The 19,220-nt window shown below is 41.6% G+C and overlaps 1 protein-coding gene across 1 annotated transcript in view; it reads left to right on the top strand.

Annotated features, from left to right (window-relative positions):
- LOC140200297 (sestrin-3-like) overlaps positions 1-19,220 on the top strand; it is a 138,530-nt gene that overhangs the window by 108,765 nt on the left and 10,545 nt on the right. The window contains exons 7-8 of the mRNA XM_072263408.1: positions 13,889-14,007; positions 16,189-16,379. Of these exons, the coding sequence (XP_072119509.1) occupies positions 13,889-14,007; positions 16,189-16,379 (310 nt within the window). The remainder of the gene's footprint in view (positions 1-13,888; positions 14,008-16,188; positions 16,380-19,220) is intronic.

The following is a 19,220-nucleotide window of genomic DNA, read 5'->3' as shown; positions in this document are numbered from 1 at the left end:
ATCTGCTTCAGGCTCTCATGTTGCCTTCTTTCAATGCAGTGAACACTGACCACAGGAGTCACAAATTTGGCATTGGCAGATAACATTTGTCACTTCGTTTCCACTCTTTGGCAAATCATGGAGGCCACATTTTAAATAGAGCAGCAAGCTGCCAAAGGCTGAAGTCATCGTAGCTGCTGCCAAGATATTGATGTCAACCTGTATCGTTTGCTGCCGATATTGATGTGCTGGCTGAAGCTGAGGCAGTAGAATTCCTTTTGATTCCACTGTAAGTCAGAGTTAATGTAAGATCTGGATAAGTTCCGACCCTGTCCCATGTAGAAGCTTGTTAAGTGGGCTTTTCCCACTTGCCTCTGGCTAAGAATAATCAAATGTGATTGGTTCTGTTTGAAGTTTTAGTGATTTGTTTTGCGCTAGTGATTCGGAGAACTGCAAGATGTTGCGGATATCTTTAGTCACTTGGCTAACACCAGCGATTCGATCATGCATGCAACGAGTTTCAGAAAAGACTTCCTTTTATTAAAATGTGGATGATTCATGGTTATTTATTAACATTTAAACTGCATATGATTGCTCCCTCTACACCAAATGAACTATGCTTGGTCAGAGAGCTTTCTTCCCCCGTCGTCCTCCCCTCCAATAGCAGACTACGGGTGGATGCCCTCCATTTATTCTCACTGAAATGCTGTGTTTCAAAGGAGATTTATTTTAATGCGGTACATTTGGTGAGTGTTGTGCTGGAGTTTGACCAGGACTTTGCAGAGTGGGTCCTGCTACTCACTGCTTGGTTTCCCCATTGCCCCTTTGCTTGGATGCTTCGTATCTGAGGGTGCTGAGTAAACAGTCAGATAGACAGGAAAACTGGAAGGGGTGGGTATGTGTTCACTTTTTAAGCTATTAACCTTTATGGAATGCTGCTGAATGTCAAAAATAATCAAAAGCGTACAAGTCTATAAAAAGTCAATTCAAACTCATTTGAAATTCTTAAATACATTACTTCAAGAACATAATTTTAAAAAAACTACTCCCTGCTCCTAACATGTCCCATTCTTTAAACGAAGTCAAAAATGCTGGAGGTAGTTAATAATTCAGACTGCATCTGTAGAGAGCCTCATTTCAAATCGATGACTTTTTCTATGCTACAAAAATGAGAAGTCTAAATGCATCTTAAGTTGCTGAGAAGGAGGCAGGACTTGAGAGTTTGGCTGCCATAAGGTGGAATCTGTGCTCTTTAATTGTAGCGGATCTTTCAAGTCAGCAAATTCAAATGAACAAAAGAGGAATTTGAAAACAGAGACATTAGACTGTAAATGCTGGAATCTGAAGCAATATGTAGCAACTGGAATGGGGATGCAAAATACTGTAGTTTATGGAAATCTGATAGCATTTCTAGAGGAAAATAGAGAACAAACTGGAATGGTTGGTTAGCTGAGATCATTGATTAGATTTGGAGGGGGGGGGGCACGGTAACGGCGTAACACTATTACATTGCCAACAACCAGGGTTCTTTTCCGCCATTCTGTCGAAGTAGTTTGTCTATTCACGCATGGGATTGCTCCGGACTCCTGCCGCGTTCCAAAGATGCACGCGTTAGTAGGTTATTTGGTCGCATTGGTGTAATGAGGTGGCATGGGCTCATTGGGCCAGAATGCCTGTTACAGTGCTTTACCTGTAAATAAACGTTACATCCTAGTGGGAACTTGGGATGCCATTCTTTGAGCTCGTGATGGGCTTTGGAACACTAACAGACAAATGAAAAGGAGTGGAATAGGGACCTGTAATTGTCAGGCAACTGGAACTCGGGGTCTTTGTGGATTGAGCAGGGCCATTCTGCCGCTTGGTCACTCAGTTTGCATTACTGCAGAGGAGACCACATAATTCACATGCAATCAGTGTGTGAAATTTAAATCTGTACAGGCGAACTGCTGCTTTGCCTGCAGAGATTGTTTCGTTCCCTCAATGGCAGAGAGAGAAGAGGTTAAAGGAAAGATGTTGCACCTCCCACAGTTGTATCGGACAATGCCATTAGAAGGAGGATGTTCAGCAAAGATGGAAGAGTGAACCAGGGAGAGACAATAAATGGCCCCTTTGGGATGCTGAAAGGGGAAGGGAGTGAGGGATTCTGAGCAGTTGGTTACTATGTCAGCTACAATATCTAAGCACAATTACAGAGAATTAGAAATGATACAAACTGAAACTAGGATATTTGATTTACATTAATGCATGACAACAAATGTAATAGCTGGGGTCCCAGATAACAGCAAAGGCAATTGGCTTTTGTGGCATTGGGATGACTTGTTTCACCAAGGTGCAAATTGATTTATGGTGTGGGAGCAGTGGTGGTAACCACAGAAGACTGGTCATATATGGGCTATAATTTCTAAGAAAGTGAAAATAGTCTTCCAACATTCCAGGAGCACCCCGAGATTATTGAAACATAAATAACTCAAATGTTTGCCAGTAAAATCAAAAGTGGAATAAAGTGAGCAACTATCCAAAATCTATGCCAAAAATAGTCACTTGGCTTGAACATGTAAACTGCTGTAATTTAACATATTCCTGGTAAGTCCTTTTGCTTTTACACACTTTCTGTACACTATATTTAACTATATTTACATAGTTAATATAAAAGAATCATGAAGAATTGTTTCACATCTACAAACGTTTGTATATTTCTGAGATATATCAACATAAAATGCCTCATCTTTCTCTTAGCTACAGCATTCATCTTTCACGTGCTCTAGAGTGCGTTCATTTTGGTCATTGATGCCACAATGCTCTTTCACAGATGAATTATTATCATCTGCATTATCTAGTTCTGACATTAAAACCATTTGAATAAAATGTAGAAAATTATTTCCTTATGCAGAGAGAATTAATTTTACCTGTCTAGAAATGCCAAATAAATGCAAGACTACATGAATAAATAGCATTGGGGAACATCTTCACCAGACACTCTGGAAAAACTCATTAATACTTCAGATTGGGTGGAGAGAGGACTCGTAAGTAAATGAACTCAAATGCTGAATTTTCTTTAAGTTTAAGCAAGTATAAGATAACCAATAGTTAGCAGAGTCATATTGCAGTATCTTAATCTACAAAGTTTAGGACTAAAAGAAGACATGAAGGCATGAGGTTGCTCTGACAGTCAAGGTGAAGGAGAATCTCAAGGTCTTCCACAAATATATTAAGAGCCAATAGATAGCAAGGGACAAAAGTGGTCCACTTGAAAATTGGTGGTTGTCTATTCATGGAGACAAAGAAATGGGGCTGATCTTAAATGGATTTTTTTTTTGCACATGTGTCCATTGCCCGAGGAAATAGAGTCTATAGAACTGAGGTAAAACAGTAATGAAGTCATGGACCATATCCAGATTACAGAAGAAGAGGTGCTTGCTGATTGATGCAAGTTATGGTTGATAAGTCCCTAGGACCTGAGAAGGTGTTTGCTTGGACCTTGTGGGAGGCCATTGCAGAAATTGCAGAGGCCCTGGCAGAAGTATTCAAAACATTCTTTAGCACAGGTAACGTACTGGAGGATAGCTAATATTGTTCAAGAAAGGCTCTAAGAACAAGCTAGGAAATTATAAATTGCTGAGCCTGATGTCAGTAGTGGGTAAATTAATAGAAGGTCTTCTAAGGGACAGGATGTATACAGTGGCATGCAAAAGTTTGGGAACCCCTGGTCAAAATTTCTGTTACTGTGAATAGCTAAACGTGTAAAAGATTACCTGATTTCCAAAAGGCATGAAGTTAAAGATGACACATTTCTTTAATATTTTAAGCAAGATTACTTTTTTTATTTCCATCTTTTACAGTTTCAAAATAACAAAAAAGGAAAAGGGCCTGAAGCAAAAGTTTGGGCACCCTACATGGTCAGTACTTAGTAACACAGCTTGTAAATGCTTTCTGTAGCCAGCTAAGAGTCTTTCAATTCTTGATTGGGGGATTTTTGCCCATTCTTTCTTGCAAAAGGCTTCTAGTTCTGTGAGATTCTTGGGCCATCTTAAGTGCACTGCTCTTTTGAGGTCTATCCACAGATTTTCGATGATGTTTAGCCGGGGGACTGTGAGGGCCATGGCAAAACCTTCAGCTTGCACCTCTTGAGGTAGTCCATTGTGGATGTTGAGGTGTGTTTAGGATCATTATTCTGTTGTAGAAGCCATCCTCTTTTCATCTTCAGCTTTTTTACAGACTGTGTGCTGTTTGCTTTCAGAATTTGCTGGTAGTTAATTGAATTCATTCTTCCCTCTACCAGTGAAATGTCCCCCGTGCCACTGGCTACAACACAAGCCCAAAGCATGATCGATCCACCCCTGTGCTTAACAGCTGGAGAGGTGTTCTTTTCATGAAATTCTGCACCCTTTTTTCTCCAAACATAGCTTTGCTCATTGCGGCCAAAAAGTTCTATTTTAACTTCATCAGTCCACAGGACTTGTTTCTAAAATGTATCAGGCTTGTTTAGATGTTCCTTTCCAAACCTCTTGAGGCTGAATTTTGTGGTGAGGATGCAGGAAAGGTTTTCTTCTGATGACTCTTCCATGAAGATCATATCTGTGCAGGTGTCGCTGCACAGTAGAACAGTGCACCACCACTCCAGACTCTGCTAAATCTTCCTGAAGGTCTTTTGCAGTCAGACAGGGGTTTTGATTTTCCTTTCTAGCAATCCTACGAGCAGTTCTCTTGGAAAGTTTTCTTGGTCTTCCAGACCTCAACTTGGCCTTCACTGTTCCTGTTAACTGCTATTTCTTAATTATATTACGAACTGAGGAAACAGCTATCTGAAAGCGCTTTGCTATCTACTTACAGCCTTCTCCTGCTTTGTGGGCATCTTTTATTTTAATTTTCAGAGTGCTAGGCAGCTGCTTAGAGGAGCCCATGGCTGCTAATTGTTGGGGCAAGGTTTGAGGAGTCAGGGTATTTATAAAGCTTTGAAATTTGCATCACCTGGCCTTTCCTAACAATGATTGTGAACAAGCCATTGCCCTAACAAGCTAATTAAGGTCGGAGACCTTGGTAAAAGTTATCTGAGAGCTCAAAACTCTTGGGGTGCCCAAACTTTTGCATGGTGCTCCTTTCCTTTTTTTCCCACTCTAAAATTGTACAAAACAAAAATAATACACTAATCTTGCTTAAAATGTTGAAAAGAACATTTCATTTTAAACTTTATGACTTTTGGAGATCAGTTCATCTTCTACTTACTTAACTATTCATAGTAACGGAAATTTTGACCAGGGGTGCCTAAACTCTTGCATGCCACTATATAAATACTTGGATAGACAGGGACAGATTAGGGATAGTCAACGTGGCTTTATGTGTGATATGTCAAATCTAACCAATCTTAGAGTTTTTCGAGGAGAGTTGAACATTGTCTACGTGGATGTTAGAAAAGCATTTGACAAAGTCCTGCATGGGAGGCCGGTCCAGAAGGTTCAGTCACTTAGCATTCAGAATGAGTTAGTAAATTGGCTTCACAGAGAAGCTAGAGAATTGTAGTAGATGGTGGTCTCTCTGACTGGAGGCCTGGGGCTTGTGGTGTGCTGCAGGATCAGTGCTGGATCCATTGTTGTTTGTCATCTGTATTGGCAATTTGGATGATTGGGTAAACTGGATCAGCAAATTGCAGTTGACATCAAGATTGGGAGCATAGGTGTACAGTGAGGAAGGCTATCAAAGCTTGCAGTGGGACCTGGACTGGCTGAAAAATGGCAATGAAATTTAATGCAGACAAGTATGAGGTGTTGCACTTTGAGAGGGCAAACAGAGTAGAACTTATACAGTGAATGGTAGAGCACTGAGGAATGTAGTAGAACAGAGGGATCCTTTAATACAAATCCATTATTCATTGAAAATGGCATTACAGGTGGATAGGATCATAAAGAAAGCTTTTGGCACACTGCCCTTCCTATATCAAAGTATTGAGTACAGGAGATGGGATATTATGTTGAAATTGTACAAGACGTTGATGAGGCCCAATTTGCAGTATTGTGCACAGATCTGGTCACCTACCTAAAGGAAAGATATCAATAAGATTGAAAGAATGCAGAGAAAATTGACAAGGCTGTTTCCTGGAGTTGAGATCCTGAGTTATAAGAAAAGGTTTGAACAGGTTAGGACTTCCTTTCCTATACCGTAGGAGAATGAGGAGCGATTTGACAGAAGTATGCAAAATTGTGAAGAGTATAGACAGGGTAAATGCAAGTAGGCTTTTTCCACTGATGTTGGTTGAGACCAGAACTAGGGGCCATAGGTTAAAGGTGAAAGGTGAAATATTTAAGGAGAACCTGAGGGGGAAATTTCTTCACTCAGAAGGTGATGAGAGTGTGGAATGAGCTGCCAGTGAGTGGATATGGGTTCGATTTCAGCACTTAAGAGATATTTGGATAGGTGTGTGGACGACAAGGGTAAGGAGGGTTATGGTCCAAGTGCAGGTCAATGGGACTAGGCAGAATAATATTCTGGCACAGACTAGATGTGTTGAAGGGCCTGTGCAGTAATACTCGAATATTTGAGAGATTTCCTTTTTTGAAAACAAATGGGAGAGTTCCAGGTGTGATCAATTCATTAGTCAGATGTATAGGCACAATGTTCTGGAGCTGTGACCAAGAATCCCAAGTTTAAATGGTAATTCCTCAGTACATAACACACTTCTGGAAGGGAAGGGTGAGCCAGTTGAATTATTAAAAAGAAATGAGCAAGCCAGGTAAAAGGGTTCAAAGCAAAGAGAGAATATCAAAGCTATAGGGCTGGTGCAGATTTGGTAAATCAGGATGATGGCAAGGTTTATAAATTGAAGTTTGAGGAGAGATTTAACACTAGGTAGGATTAGAGAATTTGAATATTAAAATTGAGTAAACTGAGCTCTGACCTCACCGTTACCTCCTCTCCCCATTCTAGTTTGTTCCCTTTAAAACTTCCATCTTCTGACTCTGGCCCTTACACCAGTTAAAACAGAGATTCTGAAAACAAAGGGTGGTGGGAGCAGGTTGTTACACAATATTACAGAGCAGTAGAGGCAAGTGTGAAAACCAGGTGGGCATTTGAGGAAGGGAAAGATGCAAGAGAAGTGAGATGAGGTTTGCCTTGCTCCAGTAACGAACCACACCGATGCAGTGTATTCAAACAGCAACATTTTCTGTTGCAAACTTCCCAAAATATAGAATAGGAGTTGTGCTTCAAAGAATTAACAATGTTTCTAAAACAAGAAAACTATCTACAACAGCAGTCCCCAACCACCGGGCCGTGGACCGGTACCGGGCCGCAAGGAAACAATATGATTTGGCGATAGGAGTCAGCTGCACCTTTCCTCATTCCCGGTCACGCCCTGTTGAGCATGAACGCACGCGAGGTCATTACGCACGTGTCATCCATGTCAGCGCAGGAAGGAGATCAACTCCTCGAGCTTGCAAATGACTGTGGGCTGAAAAGTATGTTTGACATAACATCTCTGCCGGCATTCTGGATCAAAGTCAAGGCTAAATATCCTGAGATAGCCACGAAAGCACTGAAAAAGTTGCTTTCATTTCTAACGTTTTTCTGCGAAGCGGAGTTTTCTGCAATGAATGCAATGAAAACTAAATTGCATAATAACCTGGACATAAGGAACCCCTTTCGAGTATCGCTGTCTCCCATTACCCTTCGATGGGACCGTCTTGTTGCAGGAAAAGAAGCCCAGGGCTCCCACTGATTCAGCAATATTGGTGTGTTGCAATGATTTTATATGTTCATATGGGGAAAATATGCGCTGTGTGTTTAATATCCAAACGTTACTTAAAATGTTATGATGCTATTGACTTACTTATATAACCATATAACAATTACAGCACGGAAACAGGCCATCTCGGCCCTTCTAGTCCGTGCCGAACGCTACTCTCACCTAGTCCCACCGACCTGCACTCAGCCCATAACCCACCATTCCTTTTCTGTCCATATACCTATCCAATTTTTCTTTGAATGATAATATCAAACCTGCCTCTACCACCTTTACTGGAAGTTCATTCAACACTTACTTCAAGCTCCCCTGTCCTCCCCGATAATTGACTTATCGCTATATTCATGCAAGGAAGATATGCACTGTGTGTTTAATATTAAATTCGTTAGATAAATCCTTTTAGAAACAGAATTGAGTATATTAGCCACTTATCACCTATATTCTGGTCATGATTAACAGCACCCCCCCCCCCCCCCCAAACAGTATCGCCAAAAAGGTTTGCAGAAAGAAAATAACAGCAGGTACACGCATGCGTACTGGTGCCCGCTCAAGGCTTCATGGTCATTGTAGTCTTGCTCTGGTAAACACAATGTATTTGACTGCTACTCTTGTCCGTTGGCAACCCTACCCGCACCCCCCTCCACCCCCCCCCCCCCGGGTTGGCCGGTCCGCAAGAATATTGTCAATATTAAACCAGTCTGCAGTACAAAAAAGGTTGGGGACCCCTGATCTACAAGATAGCGGCAGAGATATTAGAATGCACATTTTGTAAGTGGTTTAGTATTCAACACCTATAAATGCAGACACCCTTGGGTCCCTGATTGGCTGCTAAACCATGTCCCAGTGCCAATCCTGATTCCTGCAGCTTCCTTCTCCCCTCTCGGTGATGACCCTTTTTCCCATTCACTATCACGTTACTACAGACTGCTTATACAAGGCTGACCCCCATGCTTGTGATCCAGAGCCCAGCTGACTTCCACTGTGAAAGAAAACCTTTGCACAACACAGGTGTGTGCAGCCACTCAACCTGTGCCCTCGCTGGACACAGCACTGCTTTAATGCACGTCTGGCACCTTGGAATTTCTGGAGTTTTGCACAGGTGCAAATATAGGTTTGTGGTGTACCTAGAGGAAAGGGAACCATCTCTTTCCTCAATTTCTGTTTTCTGGCTTATGGAACGCACTGGGTTCACTGTTAATTAACTTCTTAAGTGAGTGAATGAAGTTCCTTTCTGTCCCACTTTGTTTTTGCATAGTCAATATGATATGCAATGTTTATTAATCATTTCAGAGGTTTTGGGGCGTGGGTGTGGTTAAGCAGTAAAATGTGGCAGTTACTTTAAATCAAACTAAAACTGCTGAGAGACTAAGGAGATCGACGCTCTATGATGCGATTCCAAGTAACAAAGTTCCAAAGTCAAAGAAGTTACTTTTGATCCTTTGTTACGAAACCAGCAAAGCGGACCGATCTTGTAGCGATGGGGAAAAACTAACAAAACTAAATTAGTGATAAAATGTTCAAATTAGCGAAGTAACAAAGTTAGCAGTCGAACTAATGTATTTAAGCAAAGTTAGCAATCTAGTTAGCATTCCAATAATCTCCTAATTAGTGTAACTAATCAGTCGAGCTGAATTATCATTCTATACGTATTTAAGCCTACTAATAATGGTCAACATAAAAAATATCATTCTCTGTGGCTCAACCTCCTCTCTACCAGACTGAACTAAGCAACTAATGAAACGTGTATACTGAACTATACTCATTTGCTTCTACCAGAAAATAGATGCATGGCTCTACGGGACAGAAAATAGACACATGGCTTCTATAGCAACTTTTGTACTTGGCTGGGCATACTAGCCTTTGGTTCATTCTGTGGGGGGGGGGGTGCTGTCTGCTCTGTCAAAAGGCTTCATGTGGACTGATCAGACTGATTAAAAATGGAGCCCTTGAGTCTGCCTGTGCCAACCATCAACACTCTACACCAGTTCAGATCTGTTCCCATATTTCCATTAGCTCTCCCATCCCGACCCCTCCCACAGATTCGACCATTTGCCGCCACATCAGGGACAACTTGCAATGGCCAATTCACCTTCCACCCTTGTGTCATTGGATGTGGGAGGAATTTGGAGCACCCTGGTAAAATTCATGTGGTGCTGGAACATGCAAACTTCAGAGAGAGAGCACCGGGGGTCAGGCTCAAACCTGGGCTACCGCAGGAACTCTAGTAGCTGTGTCAATCCACCATAAGGGCAATTTGAGAAAGTGACTCTGGACTGCACCAATTGAGGTACAAAGGAGAACCACTTGCCCATTTGAGTTCTGATCTTACTAAATGTTTGAACTAACTGTCACGTAAAGCTCGCCTTTCCCCTCTTCCCTCCCCCCTCCCCCTCCCAACCCTGCTAGATGAGACAAAGTGCCTGATTCAGCAGTAAGTGAAGTTGGTTTTCAGCAGCTTTGTATTGTGTCAAAGTAATTAATACTATATTAGTGTTCAAGAAAAACTTTTTTCTTCAGTAAACCTGCAATCAGTAATATGTTGAAAGTATTCCTATTGCTGTCTCAATAATCGTTGAAAAGTATTCGTGCCTCTTCATTAAAACTCTCAGGTCTATGCTGATATAGTGATGTCAATTAATGTAGGTAATCATGACTTGCGTTGACTGAAGATTAGAAAGCAAACAGCCACGGAATATCAGGGTATTCATGCAAATTATTGAAGCTCTTAAGAGATTCTGAACAGTTCTGGTCCTGGCACACCTGAGGACACCCTGTAGAATCTTCAAATCCCCTTAATTGACAGCCAGGTTTGCAAGCAACTATAACTGGAAGGGGAAACGTGGTAATATGTATACTTCGGTAGCTTTAATGTAGCACAGGCAATTTCAGCAAACTTTTATATGTTTTGAGAACATAGAACTGACTGTACACCTTGAGGCTGATCTAGCATTCAAAAAGATCATTGCTGATCCCTTACCTTGACCTCTTTACTGCCTAATTCTCATGGCATTTGAGTATTGCCGATGCATTTTCCCATCATTAGTTTCAGAAGTGTTCAGACAAATGGCCGCCTCTTTGACAGACACTTGTTATGTGCAAATTACAGTAGAAACGGTTTCTTTGACAGTAATATTGCACCAGCACCTTTAATGAAAGACGCACTTCTGGGCAAATATGTTTTATTGTTCCAGGCTTAATTGTGCAATTAACTGAACTTCCCTGGAATGATTTCATGTGTTGTGTAAGTAAATCACTTGTATCCAAATATGAGCACACTGTTTTTCTGCCGCAAGAGTACCATCTATATCTGAGTTAATAAATTATCTCAGTACATGCATTTCTGGTTAGATAAATGTCATGTATTACCACCTGCTAGCTAGTTTGCAGAAAACCCAGAAGATCAAATAGTTATCTTGATAGTAACCATATCAAAATTGTTTGAGCTTGCTGCAAGTCAAAAGGGATGCTGGCTAAGGTAGCTGTATTAACTGTGTTCACATCTACAATGTAGAAATCAAAATCAGGTTTAATATCACTGACATGTGTCTTGAAATTTGTCGTTTTGTGGCAACAGTACAGTGTGATACAGTAAAAAAAACTATAAATTACAATAAGGAATATATTTTTAAATATAAGTTAAATTATTAGCGCAAAAATACTGAGGTAGTGTTCATGGGTTCATTGTCCATTCAGAAATCTGATGGCGGAGGGGAAGAAGCTGATACTAAACATTGTGTGTCTTCAGGCTCCAGTTTCTCCTCCCTGATGGAAGCAAAGGGAAGAGGGCTTGTCCTGGGCAATGGGGGCATCTTTAATGATAGAAGCTCCCTTTTTGAGGCATCGTCTTTTGAAGGCTTCTGCCAGTGATAGCTATAGCTGAGTTTGCAACCTTCTGTAGCTTTTCCCAATCCTGTGCAGTGCACCCACTCTTCCCCCCCCCCCCGCCAAACCAGGCAGTGATGCAACCAGTTAGAATGTTCTCCATGGTACATCTGTAGAAATTTGCTCGAGTCTTTGTAACAAATCTCCTGGAACTCCTATGAAGAAAGACACTGACGTGCCTTCTTCGTAATTGTATCAATATATTGGGCCCAAAATAGATTTTTAGAGATGTTGACAGAAGGAACTTTAAACTACTCTCCCCTTCTGCTGCTGATCTGTCAATGCATATTGGTGCATTGAAGCCTCAACTTCTCCTTAAAGTCCACAATCAATTCCTTGGTCCAACTGAAGTTGTAATTACGACAGCACTCAACCACCTGATCTATCTCACTTTTGTACACCTCCTCGTCACCACCGGAGATTCTGCCAACAGTTGTGTCATCAGCAAATTTATAGACCATGTTTGAGCTGTGCCCAGGCACACAGTCACAGGCATAAAGGGAGTAGAGCAGCGGGCTAAGCACGTGTTCTTGAGGTATGCTGGTGTTGATTGTCAGCAAAGAGCATTGAACAGTACAGCACAGGAATAGGCCCTTTGGTACACCGTGTTGTGCCAATCCAATTAAACTAGCAATCAAATGGCCAACTAAACTAACCACTTCTACACAATCTCCATAGTCTTCCTTTTCCTTCACGTTCATGTGCCTATCTAAACATCTCTTTAAAAATCCTGAATGTATCTGCCTCATGCAACACATTCCAGACAGCCACCATTCTTTGTTTTAAAAAAAATAGCCACTCACATCTCCTTTGAATTTATGCACTTCAACCATAAATGCATGTTCATCTGGTATTAGACATTTCAATCCTGGGAAAAGATGCTGTCTGTCTACTCTTACCAGTGCTTCTCATAATTGTATAAACCTCTACCAGATCTCCCCTCATCCTCTGCTGCTCTGGAGAAAACAACCCAAGTTTGTCAAAACCCTCGTGGTAGCTCATGCCCTCTGATCTATGCAGTATTCTTCTGCACCCTCTCCAAGGCCCCAGCGTCCTTCCTGTAATGGCGCAGCCAGAACTGTATGCAGTACCCTGGACGTGGCCTACTAGAGTTTTATGAAACTGCAACATAACTTCCTGACTTTTGAACTCAGTACCTTGGGTAATAAAGACAAGCATTCCATGTGCCGCCTTAACCACCTGTCAACCCCTGCAGCCACTTTCAGGGAGTTGAACTTGTACGTCAAGATCTCTCTACTCATCAGCAGTATTATATCTCTTCCCGTTTGACCTATCAATGTGCAACACCTCACATTTGGCCAGATTAAACTCTATCTGTCATTTCTCTGCCCTTATCTGCAACTGATCTATATCCCATTGTATTATTTGCCAGTCTTCCATGCTACCCACAAACACCACCAATCTTCATGTCATCTACAAAGTTGCTAACCCTCCCATCTACATTTTGATTCAGGTTATTTATGTACATCACAAACAGCAAAGGTCCCAGCACACATCCCTGCAGAAAACCACTGCTGACAGACCACCAGCTAGCGTAAGTCCCTTCAGCCACTATCTTCTGTCTTGTGAGTGATTGAAGATGTTCTTGAACGTTCCCGCCAGTTGGTTGGTGCAGGTTTTTATTGCTCTATCATTGGGGCCTGACGCTTTTGTTTAAAGTCTGCTAGTCAGGGTGTGGTGTCAGTTCCCTGCAACTTGCTGTCACAACAGAGGTATCCTTCAATTATCTATCAGGCGACAAATTATTATTAACAGGCACTGAAAGATATAAAATCAAATAAGGATGAAAATGGGCTGCATACATAAAAGGGAGTGGAGAATAGAATAGAGAAATGTTAGGACTGGTATCAGAAAGTGTAGAACTAATTTCCAAGAGGAATAATAAATTCCGCTCACTGGAAGTGTGTTCAGTTGGTATTGTAGGAAAAGTTGATTAAAATGAATTGAAATAAGTTTTCCTAACCCTATTTTGTATTGAATATTCTCAAGAATGTGGTAATAATTGTTAAATAAATTATTAATTGTCCTTTTGCTTTTTCAAAAAAAAAGACTTTTGAGTGTAAATTTGCAAGTTGTAAATATTACTCAAATCTTCATGGTTATGAGTGAACCAGATCACTGGTCAGTAAAATCTCCCTTTTGTTTTGATGCCTTCTCACAAGTGTTCAAAAAAACCTTCCGGTTTTGCTTTTTTTGTTTTCTTTACCATAGGAAGAGGCTGAATTTGTCCTTCATGCTTACATTACTTATGCATTGAACTTAATGACCCAACAGCTTACGAAGATGAGTGGGTTCCAACCTCTTGCATATCTCGCTATGTAGACGACCCAAGCTTTGGGTATAAAGACTTTGCCCGACGAGGGGATGATCAGCTTCCTACATTCCGGGCACAGGTAACTTATCTCTGATTTAGCTGCAATAGAAATAGATTCTTCTTTCAAAGATCTGTAACAAAACATGCCATGCAAATGTTCCTAGTACAACTGAATTTGCTAGGATATCTCTCCTGATACAAGTGAGAGGAAAAAATAATTCATTTTCAGAAAGGGGAAGTAATTACAAATGAGATTCCATTTCAGACTGAACAACCAAACTCTCTCTAATTAGATTTTTGACAATGAAATTGCCAAATCAAGAGCCCAATAAAGTCACCATCATATATTATGCGTATCTGGAGAAGCTTACAAGACCATAACGTATAGGAGCAGAAGTAAGCCTTTCGGCCCATCGTGTCTGCTCCACCATTTAATCATGAACTGATCCGATTCTTCCAGTCATCCCCACTCCCCTGCCTTCTCCTCATACCCCTTGATGGCCTGGTTAATCAAGAACCTATCTATCTCTGCCTTAAATATACCCAATGATTTGGCCTCCACAGCCTCTCATGGCAACAAATTCCACAGATTTACCATCTCTGTTCTAAATGGATGTCCTTCAATCCCGAAGTCGTGCCCTCTTGTCGTAGACTTATAAATTGCCGATCTTGAATTAAGTGTCACAGTGTAGAATGATGGATTCATCAATTCTGTTGTTCACAAACCAGAGTATTATTGATATTATCAGCCTGCCATTAGTGTTCCTAATCATAATCGAGAATCAGCCTAGTTTGTCATCCATTTATTGTGGGCACAGCAGTGTAGAATACATTGTTATTCAGCCAGTAATTAAGTAGTCTGGTCTAATGAGCCAGAGTCATCTTCAAATTACCAATCCAGTCACACTGGTGAAGTTGTAGGACTGCTGGGGAGTGCTGGAGGGAGGGTAAGTGTGGGCAGCCGACCAAGAGCAAGGCGGGAAGGAGTTTCCATCAGATTTGAACACGAAGTAATGGACTAAGGTTGCTGATCAACTTTCTCCTTAATTCAGAGCTCAAATGAGATAATATGCTGATCATCGTAAATGGAAAATGCTGGCTGGTAGTGTAGTGACATCCACACTGGACTTTGAAGCGAGTGGTCCTGGGTTCAAATCCGACTAGCTTCTTGGACGATTTCCATCTGTGCTGGGTTGTGCGTCGTGCAGCCCCATGTGCCAATCCAGAGGCCCATTAGTTGCAGGCAGAGAACAGTAAACCTCTCCAAGCAGCAAGCTGAACACGGACCCATCCCTCCTCTCTGGCCCTGGCACCCTGAACTTTTCAGTCTGGCTCAGTGAATAAATTGGCCAAACCTCAGCTCGTTCCCCACCCTCAGACCCGGGCCCTGCTGCTTCAATATGCTCTCGGGCCTGGGTCCCGCTGCCTCGATTTCAGCCGTACTGATCTTTCCAATCAGACCTGCCACTTAAATCAGTCAAACATTGGCTCATTCCTTGCTCTTGGACACAGGCCCCACTGCCTCGACTCTGCCTTACCTTGGCTCGGATCTGCTGCTTCAAATTGGCCCCATCTGTTTCAGCAATGGCCGTGCATTGGCTCGTTTCTCACTCTCTGGCCCAGCCCCTACTGCCTTGATTTGGCCCGTATACACCATGTTTCAGTTCATACTGGCAGCAAATAGATTCCAGAAAAATCATATTCCAGTAAAAGTGTGATTAATAAAGTAGTCAGTAGTTTTGTCTTCTGCCGGTAGGCTGCCGCTGTGTTTTACCAATGCTCTCTTGTTCTGCTGAACATTATGGGCACCCTGCGTTGATGCCAGAGTGTGTGACTGTACTTGCAGACCACCCCCAGCACATCCTTAGGTGCATTGGTTGTTAACACAGCCGACACATTTCACTGTATGTTTCAATGTACGTGTGATAAATAAATCTGAATCTGATCACTAGTAAGCCTGGGACTCACCAGATGTCAATAGCATTTTGTGAACATAAAGGGTCATTTATGGAAGAAGAGCCTCTGGATTGCGCAGCCAGTCTACTAACTTGCTTGGAAGCTCAATCGACAAAGATTGCTGGCTAATTCCTTGTCCAAGCATATACTGTGACTTCTTCTCACATTCCTGCTTTCACTAATTAAGAGATGTAGGTTACTGATGGTCTTCATTGTTCCAGTGTATTTCTCTCAAGTTAACCATTATTCTCTCTCTCCCTTTTCCTTAATCCTTCTTTGCCCTTCTCTCCCCCTCTCTCTATAGGACTACTCCTGGGAGGATCATGGTTTCTCTCTAGTTAATCGTCTTTATTCTGATATTGGCCAATTGCTTGATGAAAAATTTCGCATGGTTCGCAACCTGACCTACAACACCATGGCTACGCATGAAGATGTGGATACGACCACCTTAAGAAGAGCTATATGGAACTATGTTCATTGCATGTTTGGAATAAGGTGAATATCTGAATATGCAGTGCATCATCTTCAAAATAATTGCATCTTAAAGCTTTAAATCTTGAATAGGATCTTGAGCAAATTTTGAATAGTGCAAATTAAGAGAAGCACCCAATTGGGCCTATAAAAGGAAACCCTGCAGTTAGAAATTGATAGTTTGAAAACACCATTAATAGATCTAAGAAGCATGATAGTGACTAAGCTGGTGGGTCCAATTTGTTTAAGCAATGGATAGATTTATTACATGGATACAGCTCTTGTTGGCATTTGGCCTCATGTCATCAGATAGGCCTCATCACAATTATCCATTCTGTTCTCTGTCCCTTCCATCCTTTCTGTCTGCCAGTATCTAACCATATACACTTGAATGTTGTTAGACCTTGTACCTCAACCAGTGGCTCACTCTTCCAGTTCTTGTAGTGAGGTTTTTGTGTCTTTTATTCAGTTGTTTTTTTTTTTTTTGCAGACAATCTACCATCTTGTCCCTCAGATTTTGCAAATACCGTGCATATCATCCACTCTGTATCATTCCTTTGCCGTTTTAATCAGCTGAACCACTGCTCAATCATGTATCACGTATGACACTAGAAGCTGGCTTGCTCACCCCTTCTCTCTCGATAGTACCTCATATGCCTATTTCTAACATTTTGTTTTGATTTTGGATATCCAACATTCACAGCATTTGGGGGAGGGTTTTGGATTAAATTCTAGGCGCTCATTATTTTTTTTGTTAATGGGCTACTGTCCATTGAATCTGTAATTCCCAAATCCCTCTGGTCCAGTAATGTCTCATTAAAACTTGTGATTTTTGAGATATACACACTTATACACTATTCCTATCAGGCCTATAATCAAATCTTTGATGTTCACAGTGGGAGAAAAACACATGGCCGCAGTTTGAACTCAGTGGAACATCAATAACAATTTTACGGGAGAGACATTTTCTTTGACTTCTGTTTCTTTCTAATCAATTTTAATCAGGCTGTTATGCCCCTGTTCATCTCCAGTAATTTCCCATTGGGATTCCTGTAATAAAGCTGCCTTTAACTATAATGTGTCTTTATAATCTGGACCATGTAATCTACCTGCTGAACCGTGTCTATGCCCACCTGGACAAGCCAGAAAACGCTATGAGGGTCATGTTTTTTGACTTCTCCAGTGTGTTCAACACCATCTGCCCTGCTCTGCTGGGGGAGAAGCTGACAGCGATGCAGGTGGATGCTTCCCTGGTATCATGGATTCTTGATTACCTGACTGGCAGACCACAGTACGTGTGCTTGCAACACTGTGTGTCCGACAGAGTGATCAGCAGCACTGGGGCTCCACAGGGGACTGTCTTGTCTCCCTTTTGCTTCACCATTTACACCTCGGACTTCAACTACTGCACAGAGTCTTGTAATCTTTAGAAGTTTTCTGATGACTCTGCCATAGATGGATGCGTCAGCAAGGGAGATGAGGCTGAGTACAGGGCTACGGTAGGAAACTTTGTCACATGGTGTGAGCGGAACTATCTGCAGCTTAATGTGAAAAAGACTAACGAGCTGGTGGTAGACCTGAGGAGAGCTAAGGCACCGGTGACCCCTGTTTCCATCCAGGGGGTCAGTGTGGACACGGTGGAGGATTACAAATACCTGGGGATACAAATTGACAATAAACTGGACTGGTCAAAGAACACTGATGCTGTCTACAAGAAGGGTCAGAGCCATCTCTATTTCCTGAGGAGACTGAGGTCCTTTAACATCTGTCGGACGATGCTGAGGATGTTCTACAAGTCTGTAGTGGGCAGTGCTATCTTGTTTGCTGTTGTGTGCTGGGGCAGCAGGCTGAGGGTAGCAGACACCAACAGAATCAAGAAACTCATTCTTAAGGCCAGTGATGTTGTGGGGATGGAACTGGACTCTCTGACAGTGGTGTCTGAAAAGAGGATGCTGTCCAAGTTGCATGCCATCTTGGATAATGTCTCCCATCCACTACATAATGGACTGGTTGGGGACAGGAGTACATTCAGCCAGAGACTCATTCCACCGAGATGCAGCACTGAGTGTCATAGGAAGTCATTCCTGCCTATGGCCATCAAACTTTACAACTCCTCCCTTGGAGGGTCAGACACCCTGAGCCAATAGGCTGGTTCTGAACTTACTTCCTGGCATAATTTAAATATTACTATTTAATTATTTATGGTGCAACTGTAACGAAAACCAATTTCCCTCGGGATCAATAAAGTATGACTGTGACTAATAAATCTGTCTACCACGTCTGTTACCATGTTAAGAGATCTAATGAGAAAATTTGTCAAGCACAATTGTTCCTTTTGAAATCTCTACTTGTAATTTTGTTTTCTCCTCTTAACTAGATGTATGCTCAGAATGTGTTGACTGACCTTTTAATCATTTAGTATTTTCAGGACTGATATGCAAATATCTACTAAATGTGAAATGAAGGCCATAGGGGAGGGAGAGGCAGAAAAATGATATTGAGGCCAAAGATCTGAATGACTATGATGTTATTGATTTGAGTAAAGCATGCTCAGAGTAACTTCTACATCTTTTCTTGCTGCTTACCATATTTGCAAATCAGCCAGTACAGAATGAGTTGTCTTCATATTGAAATGTGTTGCCAGAACTAGTTGGTGGAAGTCAATCTTAAATGATCTTTTTCTCAAAAGTAAAAACAGACTATTCTAATATTCAGTTATTAGAAATGATTGAACTAGTTCAATGGCAATGTACCATTTTCAGTAAATACTTCTTGACACTTCATTTACTTTAGTGTTATTATCTTAGTGATTTAGGAGCAGATGCCATCAAGCCTGTGGTTAACAACCCCTCACACACTGAGAGA

Source organism: Mobula birostris, chromosome 7 (assembly GCF_030028105.1).
Source record: "Mobula birostris isolate sMobBir1 chromosome 7, sMobBir1.hap1, whole genome shotgun sequence".
Taxonomy (NCBI): Eukaryota; Metazoa; Chordata; class Chondrichthyes; order Myliobatiformes; family Myliobatidae; genus Mobula; species Mobula birostris.
The sequence above is the reverse complement of the archived record's forward strand: the minus strand, read 5'-3'. Positions and strand labels throughout refer to the sequence as shown.